Source organism: Notolepis coatsorum (genome assembly GCF_963971535.1).
Source record: "Notolepis coatsorum genome assembly, chromosome: 13".
In the NCBI taxonomy this organism is placed as follows: domain Eukaryota; kingdom Metazoa; phylum Chordata; class Actinopteri; order Aulopiformes; family Paralepididae; genus Notolepis; species Notolepis coatsorum.
The window spans coordinates 60,636,347-60,661,575 of record NC_140177.1 but is presented as its reverse complement, the minus strand read 5'-3'; the positions used below and the strand labels follow the sequence as shown (position 1 = coordinate 60,661,575).

The window sequence follows — 25,229 nt, the reverse complement described above, 5'->3', positions numbered from 1 at the left end:
CATAATGGAGGTACTAGAAGAATATAATGTTAAATTACCATAGATGTATCACAACAACACATGATATTGTTCGCTATTCCAGTTTATATCGTACATCCATTTGTGTAACTGTAAATCCATGTATATTTATTGTATATATTAAAAATAGTGGCTATTTATGTACACTTTAGTTGTGGGTTTTCTTTTCTAATCAGAGTGATCTATCTTGAGAATGTGTTGTATATGCATTTATTTATATTTATATTAAATATAACTTGTACTTAGTGTTATAAGAAAAGCTATGTCCTGACCTGTACCCATTTACTGTGATTTACAGGTATTTTGGTAAATGGTAAATGGCTGTATTTATATAGCGCTTTTATCCAAAGCGCTTTACAATTTGTTTCTCACATCTTACCCATTCACTCACACATTCACACACCGACGGTGGAGGCAACCATGCAAGGTGCCAAACTGCTCATCAGTGTCTTGCTCAAGGACACTTCGACACGCTGCCCGGGAGGAGCGAGAATCAAACCGGGAACCTCCGGATTACCAGACGACTGCTCTACTCCCAAGCCACTGTCGCCCATATTAGGTCTATTTTATTATTAGGTATTTTTACTTTGGTCTCTATCACTATACATTTATAGTTAGTGTAATCAATCATTTGACCTGATACCATACCATTCTCTGACATCTCACCCCTTTATGGAGGAGGATTGTTGGCAAGTGACAGCTCTCACTCTTCATTCTAGTGACACAACTGTCGGGTCTAGCTCGTATACTGCGTTGGACCACTAAACTAAATGTATCAGCAATAGTAGTAATCATGGATTATCGTCATAGTTCTTGTAATCTTCAATCAAGTCAACTGTAAGTAATGCTTGAGACATTATCTATAGCTAATGCTTGCATCACCATGGAGGTCTAAGGTAAATGTGTATCTCATGAACGTACTTTTCCACTGCATATTGTAACCCTCTCTGTCTGCTTCTAGATGAAATATTTGTGTTATCTTTAAAAAAACAGGTCTATTACCTGCTGTGGTAAATCTCCAGCGGCCTAGCCCCTTTCGTGACTGTGAAGCAAGGCTTGCATCACAGTCAGGAAAGGGGCTGCCTGCCGCCATCGTCAACGAGAGTCTGTGTCCGAGTTTTCAAAGGGGGCGTGGCTTAGCGATAGGTCTAATTAAGGGGATGCAGACCAGAGAAAGACTTTCGTCTTGTTTACATCAGGGTCCCCCATTTTCAATTCATCATAACATATATGACATACACAACATACAGATAGACAGTACTGTTACATCTATACATTTATGACATACCAGATTTGCAAATACAGTACTGTTTGTGATACAAAATGAGTCTAGAAAAGAGAGTATATACATTTGACGTAGAAACTGTACATTGGAGGAGGTTGGGTAGGTGGGGTGGGGGGGGGTTGGGTGAGAGGGGGGGACTGTACATTGGAGGTGGTTGGGTAGGAGGGGTGGGTGGGGGACACTGTGTCTTACCTGAGAGCCTCCAGCTGGTCCCGCTCCTCCAGTTTGCCCAGCTTCCTCCTGACCCTGTGGAGCAGCGTGGTGCCCTGATAGCCGCTACCGTGCCCGTCAAACCGGATGACGATGGCACTGAAACTGCTGACGAGCACCGTGGCCCAGTCCACCTGGAACTGCTCCGTCACCATCTGTCCGCCAGGCGTGCCGTCGCTATAGAAACAAGTCAAGTCAGCCCCCCCCTCCTTTCTCAGGTATTAGGGACAAGGTAAGGTGGAACGCTGCCAACCACATCACACAACACTATTCAACGCTGGGAGTCAACTGCATGACATTATTACAGATTACAGATGTGGTCCATTTTAGATAATTATTATATTAATATTATTATACTATTATAATAAACAAACATTTTGACGTAAGACAACGCTGTTTCCTTGGTACATTTGTAAAACATTATCCACTCAAATCTGAGTCTAATTCTTTGGCCCTTCTGGCCCTCCACATCCACACCACCAAAACCACATGTTTAGGGAGAACCCTGCTTGTTTCAAATAATGTATCAAAACGTAGTGAGTATTCAGTGTGTCTGTAGGACTTCTTCTCTGGAAGACAAAACAACTAGAAAGTCTCAGGGCTTGTGTCCATAGCGGACGTTTTTTTCAAGGCGGACCGCTTTGAAAACCAAATAAAAAAAGCTCAGAGCGTTTTCCTGAGTCTCGCGACTGCCGCGGCTACCCCACTTGCTCGATGTTGATTGGTCGGTCGAAAAAAGTTACCTTGATGAGCGCGCTCCTTTCCAAAAGTTGAAAAGAGAAATGAATGACAGAAAGGAGCTGACAACTCATAAAACGTCCGCTGTGGACACAAGCACTCACACTGCCTGGAATAAGTGGCTGATATCCAAAATGATCAATGAGATTGATTGGTTTTATTTATTCGATAGTTTGGAAAGAAAACATGCATCTGAAGCAAGCCTCTCATACACACTGTTAAAAGGTTCTCAATGCTATACAAAATAAACATTTTATTTTCCATATAAAACTGTGGGCACAATGTTTCCATACTTACACTAGCAGCAGTAAGGGGTAGTGGGCTGTCTCTACAAATCCAGCAGGCTTCAGAATTTGCATTGTCAGAGCTACAATGAATAGATTGAATTATGTTAGTGGCCCATGCATGCATAATAGCACAGAAAAGTCAGATACATGTATGTGGATACAGGGAACAGGAAAATGGACACATACTGTAGTCGTCTATATCGATGGTCTTATATTCGACTTTGGGCATCTGCATGTTGAAGTAGGTATCGTTCACCCTCTCATTTGTCTCCACGTCAAACACGTCTGCAGTGCGAGAGAAAACAGATCCCTTTAATATTGTACTCTATGAACTATCACCACACTACAGTATAGCGTTTCATCAGTTTTCACTGAGACAAATGGATGCATTCATGACACATGGTAGGGTTGAATGACAGCAGGGATAAACATAGAGGACTGTTTATTACGGCTCTACTGTTGCACTTATTATAGGTTGCTCTGGATAAGAGCATTTGTTAAATGTATGCATGCTAAATGCTATTCCTATGGCACTCACTCTCATTGTCCTCTGTGCTATAGACAGCCACCCTGGGTATATCTGGGCCTGGACAGAACAACATAGGGAGAAAGGATGGAGGTTATAGGAGTTTTTCAACAAGCTTACATGTACTGGTACTGAGGCGCTGAAGTGTGCGTGGACTGAACCCATAACCATGTTTCAGTTATGTTTTATGTGCATAGCTCTTGATACATGTATGTTGTGACTACATATGTGTTGATGTTATACTCTTCCAGTCATTTGAATGATGTGGCCAGGACAAACCTGATCGGTGACCACTTTTTTACAATAGCACGTATACGATTACAATCTGTGTATATAACTTTCTACAAAATCTGTGTATAAATACATCTATGTAGCTTATCCAGTGCAATAACTTGTGCCATACTGACATTTTGTGCAAAATGGCAACGTGCTAATCTGTTCCAGAACTTTACAACTCAAGTGCAATAAAATGAGCACATTAGCACTTTCACACAAGGTACCTGAAGCACTTTCAACTAGTCTCCCTATTTCCCGGTTTGTCTCCACATCACACATATTGTGTTGTCACTGTCTGGTTCATTTATTGTCTGTTTGTGTAGTTTAGTAACTTGTACTCTTGTGATTATGAAGTTTGTGTACATTTATAATTCAACCTGCAAGGGACTACAGATATATATAGTGTTCATCAATATGTACTGTCCCTATTTCAAATAAATAAATAAATACATTTCAAATGTACCAGTAAGCAAGCCACGGAAAACATTGCTACTGATGTCATTAATTAGAAAATAAGCCTGCAACACAAACAGGCTACATCTCTCTCTCTCCCTCTCTCTCTATCTCTGTCTTATTCTGCAGCTAAAGAATTATCTTCCTGTCCCCTGGGAAGCATATCCAGTCCACTATGGTGCTCCTCTCTCCCTCTCCAAAGATCCAATTAATGAAGAGAGCCATTGGCCTTTTTCCCCCTCTCTGGAGCGAACCCTCTAAACAAATCAGCTCCCATGGCAACCGGACCGCTGTGCACCAACGAACAAGCCGCAGGGAGAAATAACGATGATGAACCGTCTGATAGGAAACAAGGCTAATGTATGCTTGTCGCTGAGCCCTCTCACTACCCTCATAACCCTGTCTGAGTCACGTTGACAGAAGGAGAATTTTAAAAAGCACCAGTACACCACTCGAGCCCAAGCCACTCAGTACACAGGCTTTTTTAGGCGGTTGGCATGTTTTCTGGCCAGACCTTTGTGCTATGGCTGGTTAGAGAGAGCCAACAGTGGTTTGAGGTAATCTGCTACTACAACAGGTGCTATACAATTAAATGTAAGCCCTTGTCATTCAGTTATACCTTCTGTGTGAAAATGGCTTGTGAAAATGCACTTGCCCAGCAAATAGGTGACGTCAGAGGGACGTGCAGATCTTTTCTGCACGTCCCTTCGTCGTTGCCTGTTTATGGGTTTACTACAAACACTACTGATATTTCAACAAAAGACCAATTAGAGATACAGTCAATAAGAATATAATTAGTATTTTTAGAACTGAACATTCTAATGATGATGTAGACAGTTAGAATTCTAAGATAGAATCATATGATTGAATTCTACACATGAAAGGGTTAAAGCTCCACTATGTAGTTTTGGCTTAGACCTCTGGAATAATTAGTTACAAATCCTTAGATCCTGTGTCTTAGCTCAACACAAATGCAACAAATTGCCTTTAGAAACCAAGTTAACCAACATTATACAACAGGTAGGGCCGACCACGCATTGTGATTGGTCGAGAGCGTTCTAAGCCGTGAGTATATTCATGATACACTCACGGTTAAATCACCATGAATATACCACTGCGCTGGCTTTAGAATGTTGTAGAAAGTTTCAACTGACATTCATCAAACGGAAACTGTCAACATGACCTACTCCGTGGACAACGTTACGTTTGATTTATCGTACCCGTTAACTATAAACAAGTGTATAGAGGAGTCTAATGCAAGCGAAAGTCGGAAAAAGTAATTAGCACCTTGGTGGTGTTGAAGGATTAATTGCGGCTTTTCTGAATACCGTTAGATGTAGGCCCGTCCTCTATATCTTTCCACTCGTTTATAGTTAACGGGACATTAAATTAGACTAATACGTCATTCGTTTGCGTTGCCAAGCTGGTTGATAGCCTACTCCATTTGAAATTCCATAGCAAAAATACATCTGCGGGCGCATCACAGCCGTGGCAATATTCCTGATATTCCACTGGTTCTCGTGTATTATTGCTTAATAAACTTCAGAACATGTTTCTCTGTATTGTAAATGTGGTGGGAGGGTAGGACACCACAGCCAAAAAGATCATTTCTAGCTTCATACCAGGGATCCACCTTTCCTCTTGGGACATTTTATTTATCACACACTATTTGGACTTTTCAGAGGTTCAAATATAGCTATATCTAAAAATGACATAGTGCAGCTTTAGCTGCAATGTGTAAAAATAAATAAAATGGAAGACAGAGAAGAGACATAGTGTCAAGGATGCTTACCTTTACAATTGAGCAGGAAGTAGTGCATGTTGTGGCTGAAGGAGCCGTCCACATAGCCACACTTGAAGTCACATGACAGGCACCGGCGGTTGAATGGAGAAAAGGTCTCCGCTCTGTAGCACAGGATGGATGTGTAACAATGACGACTAGGATATCAAGAACATCAACTGCAATATGCCAAGTGGCTGTTGGGACCTTGGTGAGAGAACTGCTGTTGGTGTGAATAGGAAATGTGTTTATGTAGAGGAATCCTACCTGTAGAGATGTCGTCGTTTAGGGTCGTCCTCTGTGCTCAGGAAGTATCTGGAAAACATACAACAAAGCAATAGTAGCTGCTAGAATGTTCCACTGTGAACCGGTAAATGTATCTACAAATGTAAATGTCCATTCCAAATTAAGAAAACCACCATTTGAACAATATGACACCTATTCTTACAAAGATGAGTGCTATCTAAAACTATGGAATATTATGACAGTTCTCATCCATCTTACCTGTATTTAGTACTAGATAGTAAACATAGGTAATATATAGCCAAAATTCATATGCAGCAAATTTTTTTATGAAACCCAGGCACAATCTGTAATCCAAATAAACAAAAGGGTATTCTTACCACCAATGTTCAAAATATAAATTAATTGACAGGTCTCTCTAGACAACAACTAACTATTTGTTTTAAATGTTTTTCCCATGCTGTAAAAGGGAGAGAGAGAGAGAGTCTCCCCTCAGTACATTCCATGCTGTTCCTCATGCTAGCTCCGCCTAGTTAGCCACAAATGCAAAACAAATGCAGTGTTGGTCAAGCTCCTATATGTACAAGCTTTGTGTGCACTGTGGAGTAAATATCAGTTAAGCTCAGTCAGCTTGTACGGTCAGAAGCGTGACCCCATTGACTTTGCATTAGTTTGTGGCTAACTAGCCGGAGCTAGTATGAGGTACAACATGGATTGTGCTAAAAAAGGATGATACTAATCAACAACATTAGTGGTAAGTAGAATATAGGGCTAGGTTTACAAAAATCTGAACTATCCCTTTTAAGGCTTACATGTGGCTCTTGTTCTGGTTGTATGCAAGGATCTTTGTGACATCCCAATCTCCTGATGTCAGGGACTGAAGTATGTCTGTACTGGTGTTAGGCTGAAAGAGACAACACAAGCAATATTTCAGGACCAGAAGCAATGTTTCATACTGCATTTGGGTACAGTCCAGGGGAGAGGGGACAGAGCCCAGAGGAGAGGAGAGGGGACAGAGCCCAGAGGAGAGGGGACCAGGCCTGATCTTTGCTCAGGACATCAAGGTCTGCTCCCTACAGTATAAGAGCCCTTTATAGGACTTCCGGTATGAGAGCAGACGGGTAACACACATGCGGTAGAGCTCCTGGTCAAAAGAGTGAAAAACGGATAAATAAAGACCCGAAAAGTGATTAAAAATGAAGATGCAAACGAGAAGGAAGGAGGAAAAAACAATTGTGAAGGAAAGAGAAATGGAGGACTCACGGGAAGAGGAGAGTTTGATGGAACAGAGTCCCCGAAGCGAGGCAGAGGAAAAGCAGGCGGAGGAGGGGGGAAGACCGGCCGGGACAGACACGGGAATGCCAGGATGGGCCGTGGCCATGCAGGCCGGAATATTGGCGACCATACAAATGAACGCGGACACGATGCAGGCCGGAATATTGGCGACCATACAGTCGAACACGGACATGATAAGGAGCGATATTGAGAAGCTACGGGAGGAATTGAGGAAGGAACAGGAGGATTTCAGAGGCGAAATAAGTACAGAACTCAAAATGGTGGATGAAAAGATGGCGGAGCAGGGTAGAGGAGTAGCCGAGCTACAAACAAGAGTGGCGCAAGCTGAAGAATGGAGCACAGAGATACACGAGGTGTTAACGAGAGCAATTCAACAACAAGAAAAGATGGAGACAAAGATGTCGGACATGGAGGGGAGGTCACGGAGGAATAACATCAGGCTATGGGGATTGAAAGAAGGAGTAGAAGGGGAATCAATGACCCTGTATGTGGAAAAGCTTATCAAAGAACAATTGAAGGAGACGGGACTGGAAAAAATGGAGATACAGAGAGCCCACAGGGCGTTGGCTCCGAGACCACAACCGGACAGACCTCCGAGGGCGGTGATTATTAACTTTCTGAGATTCGAGGTTAAGGAGTTGATACTCAGAACCGCGTGGACCAAGAAGATAGAAATCGAGGGGAAAAGATTGTCGTTTGACCACGATTACTCGACAGCGGTGGCAATAACACGCAGGTCTTACGCGGGACTGAAGAAAATTCTGAAAGAAAACGGAATGAAATTCCAATCACCCATGACCTCGCTAAGGATCCACTGGAAGGAAGGGACGGTGACGTACGCGACGGCGCGGGAGGCGGCGGGGGAAATGAGACGACGGGGGATGCAGATGGCGGAGGACGGAGAAGGAAGGAGACAGGAGGACCAGACGCTGAGCCTGCAGCAGAGATTGGAGAAAGCACGCAGGTGGACCAGAGTAGGAGATCGGAACCCGGGAGAGGAGGGAGGAGAGAGATGAAGGCCGAGGTGAGATGTGACAGACCGAAGGCGGAGACAGATGAGGAGGCCAGAGACGGAGAAGGAGGGGAGAGGAGGCGGGAGGAGACGAACGGATGAGTACACGCACAAGAGATTGTAAAGACTACCCAAATAGAGACAAAATATAGAAACTGAAATAACATATACATAAACACACATTCCCAGGTAGAGACAAGGTATAGGAACAGACATAACATATGCATGGACACGAAATACAAATGCTGATGAAGGAAATAAATGGAAATATAATTAGGTATAATAGACGGAACACAAAACATATTGAAACAAATGCATAGACACACGCTGCGAGTAACACAGTTGGAATGAATTAAGGGGATAAATAAACATCACATAGAAAATAAAGGGGAGGAAAAGAAAGTAGGAGGGGTACACAGAGGACGCCACACACTTGTTTGGGAGGAAGGAGGGACATTGGAACATGTGAGCCACATTGAGAGAGACCTAGGAAATGGGGATCTTTGGACAGAAAGAAAGACAGAGCGATTTTGACCAGGAGCTCGATAGCACTAAAAACAGCAAGAAGGCTGGACAAATATGACGAGCGGTTGGGGGCAAGGGTTTCAGACCCCCAAGCCGTCAGGAGGAGGCCTCTCACTAGGAGAGCAGTTACTCCTCACCCACCAGCAGGGGACAGGGGGGGACACAGGGACCCCCCGAACACCTTGGGAGCACTTTATGTAGAGTTTATGTTTTTTATTTATGGTAATCATTATATGTATTCGGTAAAGAGAGCGGAGGCTACAACCGGAGGGGGAAATAAGTGTGACATGGGGGGGAATGACAGACGAAAGAAGAAGAAAGATGACAAAGGTTAAAGGTATAAAAATGATGTCGTTAAACGTTAATGGAATGAATAATCCGATAAAGAGGGGCAAAGTGATGTTGAAATGTAAAAAAAGTGAGATGCAAGTAATTTTTTTGCAGGAGACACATTTGATAGCACAGGATCATGAGAAACTGAAAAGATTTGGATATGAAAATGCATACTATAGTTTGCATTTTGAATTGATCAAAGAAGTAAGAGACAAGGAGGGGAGATTTGTTCTGGTGAAGGGGAAAATGGAGGGTCAAATGGTTACATTAGTGAATGTTTATGCACCCCCAGAGAGTGAGAGGAATTTATATGAGACCATTTTTGATATGATAGTGATGGAACTAGAAGGGATATTGATATGCGCGGGAGATTTTAATTTGGTACTGAATCACGACTTAGACACCACGAGTACTAGGAAAGGACGGCCACAGATCAGCAGATATATGAATATTCAAATGACGGAAATGGGAATTACAGACGTTTGGAGGGGGATGCACGCCATGGACAGGGAATACACACATTACTCACACCCACACGTGACATATGCGAGAATAGACAATTTTTTGATGACGACGGGGGACAGTTACAGGGTACGGGAGAGCAGAATAGGAGTAGCGGACATATCGGATCACAGTGCCATATATCTGACAGTAGATCTAGAAGGGAGACGGAGGAACACGATCTGGAGACTAAATGTAGGAATACTAAATAACAAGGGGGTGGTGAGTCAGATCAAGGAGGAGATAGCCAGGTATAAGGAGGAAAATGACAACGGGGCGGTAGACCCGAACATTCTATGGGACACACTGAAGGTGGTGATAAGGGGGAAATTGATGGAGAAGACAGCAATGCTGAAGAAAGCCAGAACGGAGACATATCACAATCTGATAGGGAAGCTGAAGGATCTAGAGGGGAGACACCAGATATCAAAAGAACAGGAAACGCTCGGAGAAATCAAAGAAGTAAAGGTCAGGATAAATAGGGAATTATTGACGGAAATAGAAAAGAAAGCGAGGTTTATGAAACAAACGTACTATGAAGGGGGTCCAAAAGCGACCAGACTGTTGGCTAGGAGAATCAGGACGCAACAGAAGTTAAACATGATACACACAATAAGGGATACAAAGACTAATGAAATATTGAGGGACCCAGCTGAAATAGAGAGGGCATTTAGAGAATACTATGAGAAACTATACACACAGCCAAAGGCATAGGGAGAAGAGGAAATAGAAGCTTATCTGGAGAAGCTAGAGTTACCATCGATAGGGAAAGAACAGAATGAAGAATTAAATAAAATAATTACGGAACGGGAACTGGAAGAGGCAATTAGTAGAGCTAAAAACAACAAATCTCCGGGGAGCGACGGATTCCCATCGGAATTCTACAAGACATTTAGAACAGAATTAACACCCATGTTAGGGGCGGCATTCAGACACACGATGGAAGAGGGAAAAATGCCCCCCTCGTGGAAGGAAGCCGTAATCACCACGATACCGAAGGAAGGGAAGGATAGAGAATTATGTAGTAGTTTCAGACCTGTGTCCATACTCAACGTGGATTACAAGATGTATACATCAATAATATCAAAGAGATTCGAGACGTTTATGCCAGACATTATAGATGAAGATCAATAATAATAATAATAATAATACATCTATTTTATATAGCGCTTTTCCAGGTGCTCAAAGACGCTTTACATGGGCAGGAGAGACAAACTATGGCAAAACAAAAAACAGAACAAAAATAATACATGACAAAAATAAAATAAAATAACACAGACAGAATTAGAGGTCAAAAGCAAGATTGAAAAGGTGAGTTTTGAGGGCTGATTTAAAAGATGTCAGGGTGTTTGCATCACGGATATGGCTGGGGAGGGCATTCCAGAGGGAGGGGGCAGCAGCAGCGAAGGCCCTGTCGCCCCAGGTCCGGAGCCTGGTCGTGGGAGGTGTTAGGAGGTTGGCATCTGCAGACCTAAGGCGACGGGTGGGCGTGTGACGGTGGAGGAGGTCGGACAGGTAGGGAGGGGCAAGGTTGTTGAGGGCTTTGAATGTGATGAGTAGTATTTTAAAATGTATCCTGTAATTGATTGGAAGCCAGTGGAGGTCGTGGAGGACAGGGGTGATGTGATCAGAGCGACGGGTGGAGGTGAGCATGCGGGCAGCAGAGTTTTGGACATATTGGAGTTTATTGAGGATAGTGTTTGGTGAGCCGTAGAGGATGCTGTTGCAGTAATCTAGTCGTGATGATATGAATGCATGAACCAGTGTTTCAGCAGCGGAGAGTGATAGGGAGGGGCGGAGACGGGCAATGTTCCGGAGGTGGTAGAAGGCCGATTTGGTTATGTGGTTCACATGGCGGAGGAAAGAAAGGGTGGGGTCCAGGATGATGCCAAGGTTACGGACGTGAGTGGAGGGGGTGACAATGGTACCATCAATGTTTAGGGTGAAATCCTGGGTGTGGCTGGTGAGGGATTTTGGACCGATAATAATGATTTCTGATTTATTGCAGTTTAGTTTAAGAAAGTTATTTTGCATCCATGTTTTGATGTCTGTGAGGCAGGTGCTGAGGGTGGAGAGAGTGGCTGGAGTGATAGTCTTGGTGGAGAGGTAGAGCTGAGTGTCGTCTGCATAACAGTGAAAACGCAGGCCATGTTGGCGGAGAATCAGACCAAGTGGAAGGATGTAGAGGATGAAGAGCAGGGGACCAAGTACTGAGCCTTGGGGGACACCATGAGTGATGGGGGCAGTGGGGGATTTGCAGTTGTTGATAGAGATGAATTGGTGCCTGTGTGAGAGGTATGATTGGAGCAAGGTGAGGGGGATTCCGGAGATGCCAACGGAGGACTGGAGACGAGTGATGAGGATGGGGTGACTGATGGTGTCAAAAGCAGCGCTGAGGTCTAGGAGAATGAGGATGGAGAGGGAACCAGAGTCGGCAGAGAGGAGTATGTCGTTGGTGACCTTTAGAAGAGCAGTTTCGGTGCTGTGTTTGGTGCTGGATTTATTAAAGGCAGTTAAAATCCAAACTGGATTTATTAAAGGGAGACAGACACAGGACAACGTGAGAAAGACATTACACATAGTGGAGGAGATACAAAAACAAGGTGGTAGTGCGGTACTGATTAGCCTAGATGCAGAAAAAGCATTCGACAGTGTGAGCTGGAAATTTTTATATAAAACATTGATGAGGTTCGGACTGAACGGGAGGGCAATGAAGATGATCAAGGCGCTATATCAAGAACCGACAGCGAGGGTTAAGGTGAATGGCAGCCTGACGGATAGAATCAGATTAGAGAGGGCTACCAGACAGGGATGTTGTCTCTCACCAACGCTCTTCGCCATTTTCATAGAACCACTGGCACAACTGATCAGACAGACCGAGGACATTAAGGGAGTAAGGATAAAGGGAACGGAATATAAACTAGGCCTATTTGCGGACGACGTGATAGTATACATGAGGCAACCAGACAAGAGCTTCCCGGCACTGATGGATCTACTGAAGGAATATGGCCACTACTCAGGATACAAACTAAACGTGACAAAGACACAGACCTTAGCATGGAACTATACCTCAACGACGGAAATTAGGGAACAGTACGGGATAAGATGGGATATGGACAAGATCAAATACTTAGGGGTGAACATCACGAGAGGGGTGGGGAAACTGTTTGAGGCGAACTATACACAGATAAATCAGAACATCAAGAGAGACTTAGAGAGATGGACAGTAATGCCCTTGGACTTCAATTCAAGAATAGAGGTCATTAAAATGAACATACTATCAAGGTTACTGTACCTGTTCCAGTCACTACCGATACAAATACCACAGAATCAATTCAGGGAGTGGGACAGACTGATATCGAGGTTCATATGGGCGGGGAGAAGACCACAGGTCAGATATAAAACACTACAACTACCAAAGGAAGAGGGAGGGATGGCAGTACCCAGCCTACAAGATTATTATTATGCAGCACAACTGAGAGCAGTGACGTGCTGGTGTAACGACAGATATGAGGCAAGATGGAAAGACATTGAAAAAGAAGGGGAGGGATACAAGATACAAGCTCTGGTGGGAGATAGGGAACTATTCAAAGAAAAAGAGGGACTGTTAGATCCAATCACCAAATGCACCTTGACCATATGGAACAGAGTAGTAAAAACACACAAATTGGAGAAGCAGTCAGGGGTTCTAAGATGGGTAGCACATGACAAGAGATTCAAACCAGGGAGGTTGGACCATGGATTCAGAAGGTGGGAGAGGGGGGGGGGGCAACAGCGATATGCAAAATGATAGAGAAGGGGGAAATGCAAACACTACAAAAATTAAAGGAGAAATTTGGACTAGAAAACAGGGACCACTTCAGATATCTACAGGTTAGAGACTACTACAACAAAGAAATAAGGGGGGCCAAAGACGAAGAACAGAATGGAATAATCAAGATGATAGTATGGGCATACGAAGGGGCGCAAGGAAGAGTAATATCAGCAATATACCGGGCTATAATGAACAGCAAGGGACACACAACCGATTACATAAGGGAGAAATGGGAGAGAGAACTAGAGATAGGAATAACAGAGAAGGAATGGGGTAACATATGCGAGGTACAACATTCAACAACAGGATCGAGGACATGGAAAGAGTTTGGATGGAAAAACATAATCAGATTCTTTTTAACCCCAGAGTTGAAGGGAAAATATGCACCAACACAAAGGGCATGCTGGAGGATGTGTGGGAAGGAGGGGGCAAACCACACACACATATTCTGGGGATGTCAGAAGCTGAAGGGGTATTGGGAGGAGATAGGGGAGGCAATGATCAGAATATTAGGATAAGGGTTACCACAAACGGGACTGGTGCTTTACTTAGGGGACCTGACACACGAGGGAATACAAGGGGGGGACAAGTATTTAATAAAGATAATGTTGATATCGGCCAGAAAAGCAATAACGAGACTGTGGTACAAAGAAGACCCACCGAAAATAGCACAATGGGTAGGAATAGTAGAGGAGATACATGATATGGAGAGGATAACACACATGCTGAGGCTACAGGAAGAGAAATTTGGGGAAAGATGGGGAAAGTGGGAGGATTATAAGGGGAATGAAAACGACATCACAAAGGAAGGAACAAATGAAACACAAGAGGGCGAAGGGTAAAGGAGGAAAGAGGTTCAAGGAGGGTCTCTGAACCCATGTCACACACTTAATGTTTTCTAATTTTATTTTTGTTTAAGATATGACAATTGTTTTATGTTTTTTCCACTTCATTATTTATGTATGTGAATATTTGCTTAAGTCAGTATTTTTTATTTTCGTCTTTTTAGGTATTAAATTTTTTCTTTATTATTTATGTCTGTTTAACACTTTGATTGCCCAAGGTTAAATTCATGATATACCATCCCTTGCCAGCTCTATTTAACATGGAGAAGTTCCCCTTCTTTGCAGGGCTATAACTTTTTTAATTCTATTGCTAGATTGCCATTATTAGGGCCCATTCAATGTCCTATATGTATTGTTCATGGTGTAGCAACGTTAAACTTTTTCATTCACATATTCATACTAAAATATGGTCTAAAGTATAAGTATGTTTTCATCTCTTTCTGCAGCTTTCTCCAGAACGTGATTTATAGCCCCAAATGCATTATATTGATGATCAAATACAGTTTGGTAGGAATCTGTGCGAGATCAAAAATGTCAACTGGACGTACTTCTAGAATTTACTACACGTCATCTGATGTTGACCGGATGGGCGAGGGGGCGTTTATAATTCCGTGGGCAACGTTATACCATTCATCTAATGTGGGTCATATGTTCATCATAGCAGTTTATATCGAACACGGTAATACTACACGCTAAAACTCACCCCAGTCTCCTCGGGCCGTTGGGCGATCAGCGTGGAGTAGACATTTTTCGATTATGGGATGTTGAAATGCCCGATCTATTTCCAGGTTGTATAATAGTATATACGTCCAAATCATGTTGTTTTTTTAGTTATTTCCACCGATCAATGTTCACTGTGTGAAGACAGAGTCTCTCTAACATTAGCGAGTGCCCGGACCCCATATGGAGTGAGTCCTGCCGTGTTAAATGGTTGATATCCGGTTTCGATCTGCCGATCGGCCACCAGATGGCGCTCTTGAACCGCTAGAGGGTTGAGAGGAGATCAGCACTGTGTGTCAAGGCTCCGGAACGGAAATATGATTTCGATCACAGATTTTTGAAATATTGATATCAAAGACGAGTTACGGCGTCCTCGGCAACTTGAGCATGGCGGGGAATGACGAGTTCCGGCGTTTTCGGCAGTTAAAGTGTTAATAGTGTTGTTGATGTTATTGTATATGTTGTGTTGTTTGTCTATAAATGTTCAATACAAATTTAAGTTTAAAAGAAAAAGAGCCCTTTATAAAAATACAAAGGACACCATTTCAGCCAGGAAATACATGGCAGCAATGTCTAGTACCAGTAGGTTTGTTAAGAGAACATATTACTGTTATGAGGCACCTTGGTGGTGGACATGGAGATGTGGAAGAACTTTCCTCTCCCACCCTGAGGGACGGCCCTGGTCAGGAAGAACTTCAGTCCATCTGGGGAGAAGAGTGGTGCTTCGTTCTGCAGAGAAGAAAACAACGAACATACAATGTGTGTGTGTGTGTGTGTGTGTGTGTGTGTGTGTGTGTGTGTGAGAGTGTAACAGGGAAGCCCGTGTCCACAGTCACGGAAACAGGTGTGTTGACGAGTGACTGTGGCAGTGCGGGCTGGTGAATTAAACTCACTTCCCCATAACAGGGTTAACAGACGCATAGGTACGGTAGTTAGAAGTGAATTCACTTCTTAGTGCAGCGGCCTGTGTCGTCGCCCGCGGACGCGGGAGCCCCCTGTTCGACTCCCCCTCGGGACATTCTCATTTAACATCAAACACAACGCAGACCAATATGATCCATCACAGTGGTGCCGTGACCCGGATGTCCTGAGGGGCGTGAGTTTAGGGAGGTGAGTGTAACGCGGAAGCCCGTGGGTATGTCCACAGTCACGGAAACAGGTGTGTTGATGAGTGACTGTGGCAGTGCGGGCTGGTAAATTAAACTCACTTCCCCATAACAGGGTTAACAGACGCATAGGTACGGACATTCTCATTTAACATCAAACACAACGCAGACCAATATGATCCATCACATGTGCATGTGTGTGTGTGCATGTGGGATGCCTCAGGACAGCTTCTTTCTACCTCCTGCCGTTCAGTCTTTCATGCTCCTATACACACACAACAGAAACACTCTGCTTCCTCCCAAGCTTCAACAACAACAACAACAACAACAACAACAACAGACTACAAAGGGCAGCACTGATCTCTGGGAGGCTCTCGTCTGCGCTCTGGGTTCTCAACACATACCTGTCTGTGAAGCCAGCTCTCACTCTCATCCTCGTGTTTCTGAAAGACACAAGAGATGCAGGATATTTCACAAAGAAGAGAGAACGTGTCAACAGGCGAGAAGGATTGTTGGGGTAATGTGTATTTGTATTTGTATTTGTCTTGTCCATACAGTATATCACCTTAATGCAGGTTCCAGTCGTAGCATCACACAATGTCAAGATAGAGTTATTCTGGGCTCTGTTCAGCCAGTTGACAGCCAGCTTGGTGCTCGTAGCCCATTTGACCATGGTTATATAGTACTCCCTCCTGGGGAGCAGAACATAAGACCACATCACACTGACAACCTCTGTGAGAAACTGCTATAGGGCTACTGCGATAGGCCTATGTATTCCGGTAGTACTTCATATTACTGTACACAAATTACAGGGTAATTACTGTGTAATAATGTAAATGTAATTACATGGTAATGACAGGTAATTATTTGTAATCATGGATCCATAATTACAAATACTTACTTCTCATTGCCAGCTCTTACCAGAAATATCTGGTTGTTACACGGTAATTGCCCTGTAATTTGTGTAACGTAATAGGTCATAGTGCTACCTATATTCCTTGCTTATGTAACGGAGGTACCGCTAGTATATCCACAGTCACGATGGACTTCATGTGTTGTGAAGTGACTGTGGCACGTAGCGGTACTGCAAGTAAAACTCACTCCCCCTTAAAAGGCATACAGACCCATTCCCAAGGAGTGAATTCACCTTTTGGTATAGCAGTCTGTAATCGCGCCCGCGGTGTGGCCGACCTGGGTTCTACTCCCACTCAGGGCATGTTAAATAAGACCGGTGACACGTGGGGCCCTGGGTGAGTGAGTTTAGGGGGGTGAGTGTAACGGAGGTACCGCGAGTACCCACCCATAAACCCCCCCCCCTCCAACCTGATTGATGTCTGTCTCCTGTCTTTTGTGCTATCATGCTGTCTTCCCTGTTCCCCCCATGGTCTCATCTTCCTTTTGTTTTTGTTTCTTTGTTGCTTCTTTGTTTTTGTTTCTTTGTTTTTGTTTCTTTGTTTTTACTTTGCTCCCGACTATTGTCAGCGACTTCGGGTCATTGAGAAGCGCTATATAAATTAAATGAATTATTATTATTATTATTATTATTATTATTATTATTATTATTATTATTATTATTATTATTATTATTATTATTATTATTATTATTATTATTATTATTATTATTATTATTATTATTATCCACAGTCACGATGGACTTCATGTGTTGTGAAGTGACTGTGGCACGTAGCGGTACTGCAAGTAAAACTCACTCCCCCTTAACACTTTGAGTGCCAGCCACGAGAAATCTCGTTAGTTCATGCCATGCGTTGAGTGCCACGAACGAGAAATCTCGTTATTTAATCGTTATTTTTTTTATTATCGATTTCCATTCATTTTTCATCAATCTAGCCTCACGTTACCACTGGGACTCTGTCTGAGTTTGAACAGGGAAATTACAGCCCCCTATCGTCTCCCGGATGGTAATGCACCCTTTGGATTGGATTGAATGAAAACGCATGAGGAAAAGAAATTCCGGAATCCACATTTTACTTGTCAGGCATGTAATCCGAGCCGATTGCAGTCATCGCCGACCCTCAGAACAGCATGGAATATGTCTTTCGACCACCCAGCGTTGGATCAATAAACGCGATCGATATTTGGAATGGCGATCAGGAATTGGAATAATCTTTTTGGAGAACATCTGATCTGAGGTAATGAATCTATTTTACCAGTCTTGGGATAATCAGAGTTTTTTTCACCTATATCTCAGCGTGTCCCATATGTGCGTGTGTGGCTGTGAGTGTGTGTGTGCTGATCAGGAAATAAGATAATCGATTTTTCTGCCCGCTTCTCTAGCGTGCATAAGTACACATATACTATCGATAATCTAGCCTTTATTTGAAAACGATTCATAAATAGGCCGAAAAATGACAACGTATTTTGTGTGTTCCAGTAAAACGCGATTCCTGCAGAATCTTTTTTTTTTTTTTTCTGGAACTAGCGTTTTTCAAAATGGTATAAAACGCGCATTGTCACAGAAATACAATTGAATATCTGCATTCTTACCACAGATATAGATGTTGTTCAACCAGCTGTGTCTGTATCTGCAAATAAACGCCCAACCCTCCCTGTCTGTATGGTTGTTTATACCTATAACTATTACAATGTTGCATAATAATAATAATAATAATAATAATAATATAATAATAATATAATAATAATAATAATAATAATAATAATAATAATAATAATAATAATAATAATAATAATAATAATAATAATAATAATAATAATAATAATAATAATAATAGCAGGATATAGCAGTCATTAAGTCAATCCACCTTGTCACCTATAATGACAAACGTTTTATTTGTTTCCTGACAGCTAATTATGGTAATTATGATTATTATTATTATTATGATTGCCTTTCTTTCTCTCTTTCTCTCTCGTTTTCTCTCTATGTTTCAATAGATGTTGTTCAACCAGCTAATGTGTCTGTATCTTTCCCAATGCAAATAAACAATATTACTATAGTTAGTACCCCGCCCTGTCTGTCTGTTTGTTTGTCTTCTGTCATATCTGGTTGCCTGTCTGTCTGTCTGTCTGTCTGTCTGTCTGTATGTTTGTTTGTTTGTTTGTTTGTTTGTTTGTTTGTTTGTTTGTTTGTTTGTTTGTTTGTTTGTTTGTTTGTCTATCTGTCTATATCTGGTTGCCTGTCTGTCCCGACAGAGACAGAGAGAGAGGGGGGGGGGGAAGAGGGGGGGGGAGATAGAGAGAGAGCGAGAGAGAGGGAGAGAGAGAGAGAGTGAGAGGGAGAGAGAGAGGGAGAGAGAGAGAGAGAGGGGGGGAGAGAGAGAGAGAGAGAGAGGGGGAGAGAGAGAGAGAGAGAGGGAGAAAGAGAGAGCTCTTGCTGCTGCTGGGGCTCCATGCTGCTCTTTCAGGAGTACAGTCACACTGATCATCATTCTAAAATGACTGACTTCGCATATAGACTAGGCATTTACAGCTGTCCCAATGTAAATGTGCCTTCCTCGGTGCGCTTCCGCGCGCTCAAGTCGTAGGTCCAGTGTGCCTGACCAGGCGCGCGATCTCACGAGGGAGCCGCGCATGAAATTCGTGCGCGTTCAGTGTGTCCGTCCCGTTAAAAGGCATACAGACCCATTATTACCAAGGAGTGAATTCACCTCTTGGTATAGCGGTGTAATCGCGCCCGCGGTGTGGCCGACCCGGGTTCGACTCACACTCAGGGCATGTCAAATAAGACTGGTGACACTTACAAGATGTGACCTGTTTGCTGCCACTCACCCTATTCTGGGATCCTCAGGTTTGTGCATGAGCACAGTGTGCAGGGGACCATTCAGGCTCACCACAGACAGGTGCACCACAGGGTTGTCCTCTCCAGCCTGCAGGGGGCGCAACAGGAAATAGACAGACGAGTTAGGCTTGATTGATTGATTGATTGATTGGAAACTTTATTAACAGATTGCAGAATGGGTACAATACAATACGGCTCAATACAAACAATTGTTAAGAGGATGCAGACCAGAAAAAGACTTTCGTCTTGTTTACATACGGGTCCCCCATTTTCAATTCATCAAGACATTTATGACATACATGACATACAGATATCCAGTACTGTTTCATCAAGACATTTATGACATGCAAGACATACAAATATACTGTACTGTTTAAGAGAAAGAGATCTTAAAAGAAAAATATATACATTCGAAGGGGAAGAAACTGTACATTAGAGGGGGTTGGGTGGGTGGGTGGGTGGTGGGGGGGGGGGGGGGGAGTTTGGACATTTAGGTCACACGGACAGTTTAGCTCAGAGGTGTCACTTCACAGTTCTTCAGTGTTAAACCAATTCAATGATCAATAGGTCTTCTGAACTATGTAGCGGTAAACACTACGTGACCGCGGACTCACCTACATACGTATACGTTGCTGAAGTGAACTATGAATCTAAGTGTAAGTGGATCATCTATTAGAACTTGCCTTGGGGTAGTGATACTCGAACCCAGGGGGGTAGGGGGAGCCTGTGAAGAAAGGGAGCTCCATCTTGGGGACCAGGGTGTCATCGATGGTGGCGTAGGCTAGCCTGAGACCGTCCGGAGACCACCAGTGAGCTATGTGGGTCTGCAGGATCTCCTCTGCAATACAACAACAACTACGATGTTACACACTGTCCAGACGGCAGTGAGTATTCAGCAGGGTCTGTATAGGATCTCCTGTCTGTGATACAAAACATCTAGAAAGTCACACACAGCCTTGAATGAATGAACAAATGAACTAATGAATGAATGATCACATTTATATAGCATCCTTCTAGTCACAAAGCACTTTACAATGTACAGTTGTTTCCAATGTAGAGGGCAATATCTCCACCACTGGAATGTACACATAGCATGGAAATGTGAGCTTAGTAATGTAATGGTTACGTTATGCTATGCATCTACAGTTGATCTGATTAGCTGATGTTTATATTCATGTACTACTACAGATGAGGATGTATCATCCAGACACATGTTTAGAAGATGCAGCATAATATGGTATGTCTGATTTACAGCTCCCGCTTACTGTACTGTCACTGAGCAAATGGAAATATACGACTCGTATATAGATTTTCTTTTCCCTGCTGCTTTTCGCTCATGGAGTGTGCAAATTGAGATGTGCTTTGATTATGATTATGATTATTTTTCCTTTTATGGAACTGTGCATTACTGTGCATTACCGTGAATGGAACGAATACAAATTAAATGAAATGAAATATCTAAATGTGACGCTGTGAAATATGGAACCAGCTGGGGCAGATCGAACACACCGACACGTCCCTTCTTATCACTCATCAGATACGCACAGCAAGACATTTCACTGAAACAGTTAAAGGTAGAATCTGTAATGTCATCAAACAGCGACCTCTAGGCAAAAGAGCCCCTCTCTCTTGGTATTGCGCTTTATTAACGTTTTTTTTTTTTTTTTTTTTTTTCATTCGTGTGGGTTGGATTTGAGTGGATATAGGAGAGGGGTTTTCTACTGCTGGTCACACCTCAGGCTCTACCAAGAGAGGTCTGGAGAAATCCACAGTATAAGTTATTAAACTCCAACATGTCAGACCAAAACTAGGTCAACAAAGTGCCTTGACTGAATTAAGAGAAGGAAACAAACTAGAGTGGAGATGAGGAAAACAGACAAATAAAGAAATGCATCATTCATCTTATATTAGTGACCGTTCTAATGGCTGGTCCTTAACACTTTGAATGTCGACGACGTGTATTGTCGTCTTATCATGCCCCCCGTTGAGTGCCGACGACACGATTTGTCGTTTTATTTTTTTATTAGCGATCTGAATTCATATTTCATCAACCCAGTCTTCCGTTGGTACAGCAGCCCCTCTAGGAGCCCCGATGGGAAAATACCGCCCCCTATCGTCTATCCCTGTGTAACTGCAGGTCATTCGATTATACTGCTGGATCCCTGTGGGGGGAGCCTACTGGCTCCACTGTGCTGGCAAGCCGTCTGATGATGAGGGAAGTTATCGCAAGTTGGAAAGCAGCGTGGAATATATATTTACAGCAGCCAATAATCAATCAATAAACGCGATCGATATTTGGAATGGCGATCAGGAATTGGAATAATCTTTTTGGAGAACATCTGATCTAAGGTAAGGAGTCTATGTTACCAGTTTTAGGATAATCAGAGCTGTATTCACTGAGATATCAGCATGTGCCGTGTGTGTGTGTGTGTGATGTTGAGGAAATGAGAGAATAGATTTTTCAGCCAGCGTCTATAGCGTGCATAAGTACACATATACTATCGATAATCTAGGGTTTATTTGAAAACGATTCATAAATAGGCCGACAAATGACAACGTGTCTAGTGTATTCAAGAATATTCCAATAAATGCTTATTCCCCGCTTATGGGTGAATCTTTCAATTTTCTGGAAATTTTCGAGAGAACGATAGCTTTTCGAAATGCTATAAAAAGGATATGAACCGATTAAAAAAACAATCCGTTTCGACAATGTTGACTGCAAACAAGTCATTGATAAGCGACGGGCAGATTAGACACATAGCCATAATTTAAAACATAGATTATGCGTTTTTAACGCTAACATTGAAGTGGATGATGGCATTTAAGGGGGTAAAAAGGTAAACAAGGCCGGCACTGATAGTGTTAAGGTCCCCTGAGTTTGCTGGGAACAGGGTATATCTGTATTTTGCTATGATGCCCCTAGCTCATGGAATGAACTCCAACAGTCCGTAAAGCTTGAGATTCTCCCCTCTGTTTCAGAGTTTAAGACCTTGATCTCCAACCTTTGTCAATCAAGTTGTATGTGTTTTAATTGATTTGTTATACTTGCTTTTGTCTACCGTTGTCTTATTGTTATGAATTTATACTTTATTTATGCTTATTCCTGTGTACACTCGACGTGACTGTAAATGAGGGAAACCTCAGTTGCCTTTCCAGTTTAAATAAAGGTTTGAAATAGAAAATTGCAATATTATGTAATAGCTGTAATTACACTTTTATCATGTAATCATCTGGATTAATAAAGACATCCAAAACGAGCTACCATCATCCAGCAGGGGGCAGGAGAGACCTATGGAAAGCTACCCTATTCTCTCACCTGTAGACCAAATCAACTATAATCACTCTAGCAATCAATCACACTCTGAATCACCACAACCTCTGTGAGGTCTTCGTGATTTCGTCAGCTTCGATTTCACTAATATATCATGATTTCTGACAGATACTGTAGATGAATAAGCAGGACATGGCCGTGTGTAACATGATTCCGATGACCACTCATTGAGTCGTACAGTAGGCCTATATGCCGTTGGTGTGAATAGTTCCCTCTAGTAGAGTACTCTCTCTATAAAGGTAAAATGGACATAATGATTGAGTTCTTTCACCAAGGCTTCTGCAGTAGTCATATTCACAAGGCCCAGAGTACATCTGCACATTCAATTATGCCCCGAAAAGGTTTCACTTTTAAGGATTGTGTTCAGATTTGGTCCTCACAAGGACAGTACAAACACACACATATACACACTCTTCTTGCATGGCTCTCTGCAACCTATTGTATATATATTGTATATTCCTCTTTACTTACTTTCTTACTTACCTTTTTTACTGTATGAAGCACACTCTCAGGGGCTCATACAGAACCAAGCATTTCACCGTAAAGTACGTGTATTTTATTGTGATACTTAATAAACAAACTTGAAATTTGAACCTGAAAATGTGAGGCAAGGAACATCCATTTGCAGCCAGAGGTATAGTGACGAATTAATTTGTTCCTTCATGAAGGTGCACAAATAATAGGTATGTTGGCATATTCCATGTAATTATTATTATTATTATGTTTTTGGTAGATTTTTTATTGTTTTTTACTACCGGGCAGTCCGGTAGAGACAAATGGCTTAATAAAGGAATCCGAATCTGGCTTCACTCAGACGTGAGCCTTGTGACTTACTCTCCCTAAGCCCCAATGTAAAATAAATGATGTCATAAAAAGTGTAAAGTGAATCAACTGTATTCCACTGTGGACCAATCCGTCAGCCGCCATACAAGTTGTGGGAGCAGAGAAGGAAGTTGTGTGTCAGTGCAGAATTATTTAAATATACTACTAACTATTACTCTGTTGGCATATGGCATTACATTTGTAAAGAATATATTAGGACTTGTTTAGGACTCAACATCCAAAGTTGCAAACTTGCTTGAGACTTGCCTGTCTTATTTTTATTATATCTATATAAATGTATATACTCTCTTTTTTAGACTATTTTTGTATCACAAACAGTACTGTATTTGTAAATCTGGTATGTCATAAATTTAATTATCATAATATGTTATGATGAATTGAAAATGGGGGACCCTGATGTAAACAAGACGAAAGTCTTTCTCTGGTCTGCATCCCCTTAACAATTGTGTGTATTGAGCTGTACTGTATTGTACCCATTCTGCAATCTGTTAACCTGTTCCACTCGACGGGGTCGGTACCGACCCTTTTTGACATTATTATCATATAGGCATATTTTTATGAGTGATGAAAATAATTTGTGATTTTAAAATCAACCGTTTTCAAGTATTAACATCACTACTATGTCACAAATGCATGTAGAATGTAAAACGTTAGGTTGGCAATAGTTTAGCAATAGGTTAAAAGTGTACTTCATCATTTTAAGTTTTCTATTTGCGATCGTCTATTCTGACCCGGAACCGGAAATGGAAATGTTGAACCATCGGAATTGTAGTTTTTTTGCAGCCATTTTGTAGAGGAGATCGCTAGCTATCTGCCAGCATTGAAATTTCCGATCTACACTTCCTGTCACATACTATGGTGGTTCAAAGTTCAGCGTTCTGAATGAATCATATCAATAATTGTTATGATTCGCGATAATAAGCTACAAAAGGTAACGTTTTTGACAAATATTGAAATGCAGTAAGTTTCTCCACACTATTGTTACCATGTAGGAAGAATTAGATCTGAAATTAGTTTCAAAATGGTTACACTGTGGGGGAAATAAAATAGTACAGTCGATTACAGTAAATATCAGTATCTGTTATTATGCACGCCTGGTGATACTATATCCAAATTGAACTCGGCCATTTGAAAGATACTATATGTATATATATATATAAATGTGCGAATTGGCTATAATAAGGTAATGTATAAGCATATATTCTATATTCTATAATAATTTTTCAAATTGCATTGGTCCGGATGGGAGAATTCAGTACTGTATATACAGAACCTTCAGTTTGATCATCTTCCCTTTATTAATTTCCTTAGATCTTTTGTACACATGATCTCA

General features: G+C 42.2%; 1 protein-coding gene across 1 annotated transcript in view; it reads right to left on the bottom strand.

The window, feature by feature from the left end:
• Nucleotides 1–25,229, bottom strand: part of LOC311239370 (A-type potassium channel modulatory protein DPP6-like) — a gene marked incomplete at both ends in the record, with an annotated part of 214,473 nt that overhangs the window by 22,499 nt on the left and 166,745 nt on the right. The window contains 12 exons of the mRNA XM_084327677.1: nt 1,496–1,690; nt 2,549–2,618; nt 2,725–2,823; nt 3,077–3,124; nt 5,586–5,698; nt 5,841–5,888; nt 6,629–6,720; nt 15,484–15,591; nt 16,373–16,411; nt 16,534–16,660; nt 19,713–19,810; nt 20,406–20,560. Of these exons, the coding sequence (XP_084183803.1) occupies nt 1,496–1,690; nt 2,549–2,618; nt 2,725–2,823; nt 3,077–3,124; nt 5,586–5,698; nt 5,841–5,888; nt 6,629–6,720; nt 15,484–15,591; nt 16,373–16,411; nt 16,534–16,660; nt 19,713–19,810; nt 20,406–20,560 (1,192 nt within the window). The remainder of the gene's footprint in view (nt 1–1,495; nt 1,691–2,548; nt 2,619–2,724; nt 2,824–3,076; nt 3,125–5,585; nt 5,699–5,840; nt 5,889–6,628; nt 6,721–15,483; nt 15,592–16,372; nt 16,412–16,533; nt 16,661–19,712; nt 19,811–20,405; nt 20,561–25,229) is intronic.